This window comes from Protobothrops mucrosquamatus, unplaced genomic scaffold, assembly GCF_001527695.2.
Source record: "Protobothrops mucrosquamatus isolate PMUCROS unplaced genomic scaffold, P.Mucros_1.0 scaffold_199, whole genome shotgun sequence".
Lineage (NCBI taxonomy): Eukaryota > Metazoa > Chordata > Lepidosauria > Squamata > Viperidae > Protobothrops > Protobothrops mucrosquamatus.
The window spans coordinates 1,083,543-1,093,158 of NW_015386275.1; the positions used below are offsets into that span (position 1 = coordinate 1,083,543).

General features: G+C 39.1%; 1 protein-coding gene across 1 annotated transcript in view; it reads right to left on the minus strand.

Annotated features, from left to right (window-relative positions):
- COL6A1 (collagen type VI alpha 1 chain) overlaps positions 1-9,160 on the minus strand; it is a 76,156-nt gene extending 66,996 nt beyond the window's left edge. Inside the window, exons 1-3 of the mRNA XM_015825540.1 lie at positions 8,897-9,160; positions 7,352-7,484; positions 5,203-5,403 (exon numbers count right to left, since the gene is read on the minus strand). Of these exons, the coding sequence (XP_015681026.1) occupies positions 5,203-5,403; positions 7,352-7,484; positions 8,897-9,005 (443 nt within the window). The 5' untranslated portion in view covers positions 9,006-9,160. The remainder of the gene's footprint in view (positions 1-5,202; positions 5,404-7,351; positions 7,485-8,896) is intronic.
- Positions 9,161-9,616: the final 456 nt, after the last annotated feature.

Consider the following 9,616-nt stretch of genomic DNA (forward strand, 5'->3'; position numbering starts at 1 on the left):
TATGTAGGTCTTTGGTCATTCGGGTTCTCTCCCGCGTATACGCGGGAGAGAACCCGAATGACCAAAGACCTACATACAAACACCCGCGAAAACCTCAGAAAACACACACACACACACACACACACACATATATATATAGTAACAATTTTATGCACTCCTGATACTTCTACAACTCTCAGAAAATTATAATGTTTTGTTAAATTATGCACAATTTTGTAGTAGAAAACCAAAATAGAAAACCAAAATAGATTACTCTTCCCCAAATAAAAGAAAGTCAAATCATTAAGATAAGTAATATTAGACCAAGGACAAATACCGTATTTTCCGGCGTATAAGACGACTTTCTAAACCCTGAAAATCTTTTCAAAAGTCGGGGGTCGTCTTATACGCCCGGTCGTCTTATAAGCCAGAAAATATGGGTATTCTATTTTACTCCTTTATATAAGCTGAGGACGCGATGGGGGCGGCGGCCGGGAGCCGCTGCCTCCCGTCCTGCTCCCCCTCCCTGGATGCGATGGGGGTGGCAGCCGGGAGCTGTTGCCTCCCGTCCTGCTCCCCCTCCCCACCTGTTCAGCTGAGGACGCGATGGGGGTGGCGGCGGGGAGCCGCTGCCTCCCGTCCTGCTCCCCCTCCCTCCCATTTGGCTGAGGACACGGCAGCCAGGCTGGGGGCGGCGTGGACTCCCGACGATGCTGCAGTGGCCGCCGCCGCCGCCGAAGCCGCTGCCTCCCGTCCTGCTCTCCCTCCCCGCCCGTTCGGTGCTGTCTGCCTTTCATTCTCTCTCTCTATCTCCTAACCTGAAGGGAGAGGGAGAGAAAGAGAGAAAGAGGAAAGAAAGAGAAGAGAAAGAGGAAAGAGAAAGAGAAGAGAGAGAGAGAAAGAGGAAAGAGAAAGAGAGAAAGAAGAAAGAAAGAGAAGAGAAAGAGAGAAAGAGAGGAAAGAGAGAAAGAGAGAGGAAAGAGAGAGAAAGTTAGAGGAAAGAGAAAGAGAAAGAGACAGAGAAAGAGAGAGGAAAGAGAGAAAGAGAAAGAGAAGAGAGAGAAGAGAGAAAGAGAAAGAGAAGAGAGAGGAAAGAGAGAAAGAGAGGAAAGAGAGAGAAAGAGAAGAGAGAGGAAAGAGGAAAGAGAGAGGAAAGAGAAAGAGATAAAGAGGGAGAGGAAAGAGAGAGGGGGAGAGGAAAGAGAAAAAGAGAGGAAAGGGAGAGAAGGAGAGGAAAGAGAGAGAAAGAGGAAAGAGAGAAAGAAAGAGGGGGAGAGGAAAGAGAGAAAATGAGGAAAGAAAAAAAGATTGAGAAAAGAGAGGAAAGAGAGAAAGGAAAGAGAAGAGAAAGAGAGGAAAGAGAAAGAGAGGAAAGAGAAAGAGAGGAAAGAGGGAGAGACACAGAGAGAGGAAAGAGCGAGAGAAAGAAGAGGAAAGAGAGAGAGACAGAGAGAGAGGAAAGAGAGAGAGAAAGTTAGAGGAAAGAGAGAAAGAGGAAAGAGAAAGAAAGAGAGGAAAGAAAGGAAAGAGAGAGAGAGGAAAGAGACACACACAGAGAGACCCTTTTGACATCTAAAATGAAGATAACACTGCATATATCCTTTTTTACCTTTATTTTATACACACACACATACTGTATATCATAAAGGTAAAAAAGGATATATGCAGTCTTATCTTCATTTTAGATATCAAAAGGGTTTTGCGGCTCCCAGTGTTTTGTTTTCGGTGGGAAACGTGTCCAAGTGGCTCTTTGAGTGTTTTGGGTTGCCTACCCCTGATATAGCCCAAACTCTATATTTTAACTGGAAAAGTTGGGGGTCGTCTTATACGCCCGGTCGTCTTATACGCCGGAAAATACGGTATTTAATTTGTGAACAGATAAACAGATACATGCAGAGATGGAATACATTCCAACTCAACATTTCACCTAGGACATGAATGTTTCCTCTTTTAACAGAGAAAAACTCCATTTCACTCATTGACTCACATATAAAAGCTCACATAAGAACTGCTTCCTCCATGAAAGACTGCCTGGGTCTTCCATATAAAAGCATCATTCTGCTGGGAAGGAGAATACAAATTTGATGGAAAATATGTATGTTATTGATGGCTGTACGCTTACATCTTAACAATGAAAAATTATTCTCATTTTGCTACAGATGAGATTTATGGATGCAGAGACACCCTGCTGCTCACCTTGAAACATGGCATATTATTGTAAACATTTCAATGTAAACACTGAAATACTTAAGTTTCAGCTCCTGAAAAAGGTTTGTGGAAATGTGCAAAACAGCTGTCTCTTCTGCATTTTAAAAAAATATTTATTAAATTTGTTAGTCTCCCATCTTGCCCCCTCCCAGTCCCAAAGAGCTAATCTCATTATAAATTGGGCTTGCTCCAGGCCTTGTCCCAATGATCCTTTAGTGGACATCCTCTTAAGATCATCTAGGGTCAAATGATTTTGACATTTCCAAAGGAAGTGTACATATCTATAATGTGTAAGAGGAAGGGGATGGAAGTACATTAAAAACATGAAAACTGGTACTGATAAAAACTAAAGTTTTATAAAACAAATACTATGTAAAGTATCCCAAGCTTATCCACAAAGAACAGAATAACAGAATAAGAGTTGGAAGGAACTTTGGAGTCCAACCTAGTCCAACTTTCTGCTCAAGCAGGAGACTCTATGTCATTCTGGACAAATGGCTGTCCAATCCCTTTTTAAAAACCTCTTGTGATGGAGCACCCACAGAAATTCAAACACTATTGGTTATTTTTTATTTATTTTTTTGCACGAATATACTGTAGTTGGAATTCTCTCTTAAGTCTCTTGTTTACTATAGGTGCTGGGCCTCTAGGGTTAGAATGATGGTAGCAATGGCTTCTGGTTTGCGATCGCGGCGCTGGAAAATGTGCGGGGCAATCGCTCCCTCCGCCATCCGGTTTTCTCCCACCGGGGGACCATGAAAAGGGTCGGAAGTCGCCCTGGAGAGGCGACAAGCGTGAAGACGACTCCCAGGCGATCACGGAGGACGGAAGGTCTTCTGTTTGATCCCGGGCAACTCTTTAAACTGACGGGGAAAAGACCGACCATTAACATGGCCCACCACCAAGCCACTACCAGCTGAGGCCAAAATTACTAACATGCACTTCGAAAACACCACAGAGGAATTGGGTGAGATCCTACTTTCTTTCTACCCTAAGTATTTTTCCTGTTAAAAGCTTCTTGAAATTTCTTTCCCCTGCGAAGAGAGAGGGAAGGGAACGCTTTCCTCCCACCCTCTAAAATGATGGCATCTGATTACTTGGGAAAATAAAGCCTTGAAAAGAACTACTAAATAATTGGATTTGCTTCTTTTTGATATTTTGGGATCCAAAAATTTCCTACTTTCACAGGGATTTGCTCCTCTATCAACTTGTAAAAAAGATGGAAAAGAACTTAAACTGGATAAAAACCTAGCCTAGGATTTGAAAAAGATTTCAAATGCTATCAAGGACATCTTGTGGTGAAACGTGGTACAGCAAATGAATATTCTTGACAAAAAGACCTGCTCATAGCCCAGATCTGTCCTTGGCATTATCTAAAGAGATTAAAAGCTGAGAGAACAGCTGGGCGGTGAAATTGCTTTTTAGGACTGTGGAGGCGAATACTTATTGACTTTCGCTTAGTAAATAGCCTTTACTAAAGGACTGTCTATAACTACATCAGAAATGGAAGAGGACCAGCAACAAATTTCACTTAATTACAAACTTATACTTGAAAAAATTCTTGAAGCTACTGAGATAATTAAAGCTAGACTGAAAGACAAAGGCACCAGCTTAAATCTACAAACCAAAACCCTGATTGCAACCAAAGAACTCACAATTCAAAAAACAACAGAAGAGGAAGAAATTAATTAAAAAAACAACAGAAGAGGAAGAAATTAATACCAAGACAGAGGACTTTAAAGAACAACATGTACAACGTACTGAAAATCTAGACAACCAAATCCTGATTGCAACTAAAGAATCTACAACCCAAAAAACATCAGAAGCGGAAGTAATACCAAGATGGAGGCTGCTAAAGATCAACAAGTACAGCTTACTGAAAACCTTGACAACCAAACAACCACCATAAAATTGGACATGACTTTTTATTTAGACCAGAAGAAACCTGAGGAAGAAGACCAGACTGAACTGAAGACAAATATGTTAGAGCAAATATGGGGATCTGGGTTACCAGGGCGACAACTTAATGACCATAAATGGGCCAATTCCTCTGGAAAATTGATCACTAGATGGTCTCCTTTGATTCAAGTAACATGCACAAGAATGGAGATCCATCTGATGATCTAAAGGCATTGGTATGGAAGCCTGGTTGGCATAAAAAGAAAGCTAGAGTTAGACTTAAAAAATGGGGTCTTTTGATTTATTAGAGAGCATCCTAAAGTCTCAATTAATGGGCTGAAGGGAGATTTTGAGATGAAGGGAAATACGGTTACTAGAGTTAATTATTGTTGGAAAATGATAAAAAATAAGGGATTAATTGGCCTAATGAGGATTTAGATTTATAAGGGAAATGAAAATTATTAGGGAATAGCTTCGAATTATTGTTTAGCCCAGATAACATAGATGATGGATTTGAGACAATGAAGGATACTCTATTAGTAAGTAGTGATGTATCAGGATGAGAAATAGAAAATGTTTATGAAATAAAATAAGAATATATCCAAGTAAGTAATAGGTGTATTTTAGATATTATAATTTTTATATAGTGAAATAAAGGAAATTTGGGTTACCTGAAATTTAAACACTATGGATATTAAAGGTTAAATTGGAATATTGTAATTTCAAATTAAAAATTAGGTAAAATTTAATACAGGATATGGATATGTATAAGTAAAATATAATGATAAATGTTTTAACTGAGCTTGTTATAATTAGAATTTTACTAGCTTAAATATGATATAGCAAATGTTAAGGGAAATAGAGAAGGATTTTTTTTGATGATGTAACCTGAGATATGTACTAAAGATTTTGTTATTGTACTATTGATTACCCAATCACCACGCTACTTTCCAAATATTTAAATGTAAAACTGGAAAACCAATAAAAACTTGTTATAAAAAAAAGAATGATGGTAGCAATGACTAAGGTCTCTCTGTCTTCTAAAGGTGTGCGAACCTCCACACACATTTTTCCTTCTCTCTATTCATGCCATAAGAAACTATGGCTCCCACTTACCCAATGAGTAGTTCCTCAAGCCCTGCCTTAATGGCACAGTCAGTATAGGTGCCTTTCCCAATAGACTCTACTGAGGACACACGGTTCTTCAAGTCTGCTCGCCCACTGGGCATCCGGGTAAGTTTCTTGATCAGTTCCACCTCATCACTGTAATGTAAGGCGCCCGCATTCCACACTAGATTTCGGTCACACCGATAGTATCTGTAAAAAAAAGAGGGAGAGGATGAGTGGACAGGTTTTTTTTGCCTCAGTTATAGTAAAATATTATTTGTTTTAATAGATTCCTGGTAAACAGGAATCTGAGAAAAATGAGAAAGTGGGACGACTCAGGACAGTGAATATGGATGAAGAATATGGATGTAAAGTTATAGAACTATAGCAGTTCATTCCACAGGAAAGAATATATTTGTACAGCCCAGGAGGCACCTCCTCCTCAGTTCAAATCAGAAGATGTTGTGTAAGGCTGGATCTGTTGGGTTATCCTATAGCAGCCTATATTTTCAGTTCTATAGTGAAATGTCTTCCAGCAATCATTCTGCAAGTGAATAAACTTTTCTTAGCTTTTGAGGCTCCACAATGAGGCAGAACTTCAGCAATGATGTGATATTCCCAGGGAACATGCACCTCATCTTCAGCATGAGCAATGACGAAACCAGACAATAGCCAATTTTTTTCTATCACTGCAAGGCAAGTCGCCTGACTATTCCATACATGATTCTGTCCACTGCAGCTGAGCCCGTACAGGACGCGTCTGCTGAGATTGGTCAAGAGTTACTTCAGGACTCCAGTACAGGCTCCATCAAATGCTAGCAGCACTAATCATTGTGGTTGATGTCCTGTAGTGGCATTCAGATTGCTATTTTGTGACTTCTGCTTCCTGAGAGGAAATATAAGACTTTGCTTTTGCAGCATGGAACCAGACTGATGGTAGTAGAGTGATTCATTTGCTTGACCCTATTCAGAGGTTTTCTTCACACCAATGGAAAGCATAATTCAGATTTTCTTCATCTGAAAATGGTCCCCTAATATATGCTGTCTCTTCTCTGGCCAAAGCGTTAGATCTCTTCCATAACCCCCAGAGAAGAATACAGATATCTGATGGGTACCTACCACCACCTTTGGCCCTGGTTGCTCCATTAGGGTGCTCCCCAGAACTGATCTGCCTCTTTTAGTTGTTCAGCTCTTTCCTTTCCTTCCCACTCAAAAAGTAAACATAAAAATACAGGACCAATGTTTTGTAGACTCACTGCTTTTATTCAGCCCAAAAAATCATCAAAATTGTCCATAAACTTGTGGAAAGTCCAAATGCAGTTTGGAGGGAGACTACTTCTTCTCATAACACAGTAATATTTTTTTATTATGAGCTGGTTTTGTTGCATTTTAATATTATGTTGGCCACCTAAATAGTGAAAAAATAAGTAATAAGCTAAGTAGGGTTATGTGGTTAGGATCTGGCCAAATCCAAAACAGGATAAAATATACTATTTTAAAATATACGATTTGGAATTTCTACTACAATTGCCTTCTAAAAATTGTTTCTATTGCTGCCTCCTGACTTTAAAATTCAGCTCCCTTGAACATTTTTCAACACAACTTCCAACTCAGAAAGGAACTACAACAGTAAAAAATTGGCTCCAGGAATATATGAAAAAAAATGTTTTCTTGGGTGTGCGTTTTAATGAATCTATGGAAACAGCAAACTCTGTAAAAGAAATGGAAATTAATGACTAGGGAACTTTTTGAAGAAACATTTTAGAACATTATCACCATTATTTGCTAATTAGAGTGTAAGAATGAATGCAAAAGTACTGCTTATTCTAATTCTTCGGAAAATGTCAGATCCTTTTACAATAATTGAAAAATACTAACATCCATCCAAATGCTGTTCTGTAGTTCTGTGCAGGCTTCTGCAGTCTCCGACTGCCCAGACATTGTAGGCCCATTTTGATTTCCATAATGGCCTCTCCACAAATCACTATCTCTTCTTCCTGTGCGCATGTCTGTGCACATGTGTGCATGTTAGAGGTATGAGACAGAGGGAGAGAGAGAAAGGGCAGGGTGGCCAAGAGAAAGAGCTTTCGAAATCAGTATAATAATGCTTTTTACAATGACTTCCACATTCAAGAAATCTTGAGTATACAATAAGTACCTGTCATTTAATTTATCAATGAATTGATTAGTGAATGCTTTGATCTTGTCAACGTTGGCTTTACCAAAAGGCTTTACCCTTAAGGAAACGCTCTCAGAGGTATCCAGGACAAAAAACAAATCCACCGGGCAATCTGTTAAAATTAAGAAATGGGCAATTTAGAAATAAAATGTTAACATGTTTACATTAAAAGATTCATCAGAAAGTTTGCAATGCATCAGGATACATGGAAAGAAACTGTAGTCACAGAACACTACAGATTTATTCAAAACTAAGACCTCCTTTGTTTCCTGGGGCTTACTCATCAATGCAACCTCATCAATGAATTATATAGGCTTGTTTTTGTTTTGAAGTCACTTGGTGGCCTAGACAAACCAGGGTCTCTTAGCCTCACTCCACCCTTAGAAAACTAGTAGGAGAATAATCACTACATAATCTACGTATTTGTAAGATAATGCATCTAGGTATGCAAGCAATAACACAAGGAGCTTTGGAAACACAGGGAAAGGAAAGAAAAGAAAACCTACTTGAAGGAATTTACATAATTTAAGAGAATGTAATTTCACCTCCAGCATCAAACATAATTGAGAGGATCACTAGAATGATGGGGATGTTAATATGGGTAGAAACCTAACAATGGAGAATAGGGGCTGTATTGGCTGACTGCCGTCTCAGCAGGGCAAAATCCTACATGCATTTAAGATTATGTTTGCCTACATGGGTGGCCTATTACAATCTTTTCACAAAATTCACAACCTTCAAAATCAGCAGGTAAAAATCACACATTCCAGTTGTATACTGGAAAAGTTGATTTCTAAAAGTTTGCAGTAGTTACTCAAATATGATACATTATACATTGACTATGTTAAATGTACTTTTTAAAAATATACTTACAGAAAAATATTCTTATTTATTTCTTCTCTACTCCTTTGACTTTATATTTAGGACAAACAAGAATGGAAACATTTTCTCTCCTTCCCCTTTTTACTTTACTATCCATAATTCAAAACCGGTCACTTTTCTGCATTGTTTTTCAGGGCTTTTTCAAAGCTTTTTCAAAGAGATGCTTTTTGTTCTATAAAATAATGTTCTTTATTTTGCTTATCAGTTCTGCCTATTTCTTCAGTATAAAGTATCACTAAAATTACTTGTCGTGGCTGTTCAATTGATCATTGAAATCAAAATCTTGCAAGGCATGCATATTGCACATATTTCGAAAGCCTACCAAACGCATATTCTTTACATATGGCTCGCCTTTATATTATAGTGAGTGGGGCACAGAAAGTTCTCTACCTCTCTCCAAAAACTGTACCACGGATATTCTTTATTTATCATGGGGGGATGCATGTTGCTACCCTGCACCTAATCTTCTGTTTGTAAAAATCGTATATAAGGAAAAGTTTAAACAAAGTATCACGATCAAAAATCTTTACTGAAAGAGTACGGCAAAGGTGACGCTGGGTTACGATTAACAGATTCATCTTTTCAGTCCATTAAAGTAGGCACATAACTGGAGAAACTAGAAACATAGAAACATATTCTTACCTTGGAAGGCTATTACTCTGTTGGATATTTCTGATCCCTGAGCGAGAACCCTCTTTATTAGAAAACAGTCCTGAAATAGGAAAATAAGGAAGATGCAGGCTAACTTCATCTTCCACGGAGCTGAGTTAGCATTCGGTGAGATCTGAAAATGCAAAAGAAGCGCAACGAGAGAAAGTTCAAACCCGGTTTCTTTTAGTTGGTAATTTTTGTTAAGTTTCTATCCTGTCCCTGAGTTTCGGAAAGCGTAGGAAGGCAAGGGAACTGAAAGGGAGGAGGCGGCAGCGTCGGCCGTGGACGTCGAAGGGGCCAGAGCAACCCTTCCAGAGGGGAGGGGAGGGGACGGGCGGCCTCTGCTGGATCTGAACTTTCAGCCCCTCCTTGGAAATGGCTCTTTTTAATACAGTTGTTCTTCTACCTTCCTCAAGTAGAGGGGCATGTTTCTAGACTAGAGGCTCTGAATTTGCACTGAAGCATCTCTGACTTTAATTGCAAAATTATTTCTTATCTGCCTTTCTATATTAGCACGGAGACATAAGACTTGGTATCCATACTTTCACTAGGCTTTTAGATCACAACCCACTCTAGGAATATGAACTCTGTAATGGTGTGTTTTCCAACATGCAGGATGTTTGCATAGATGTAATGGAAAGCTAAAATGTAGGTAGTGTAGCATCAGAAGAATGTCGAAGATGAAAGACTCGAACAATTGCAAACCTGTGT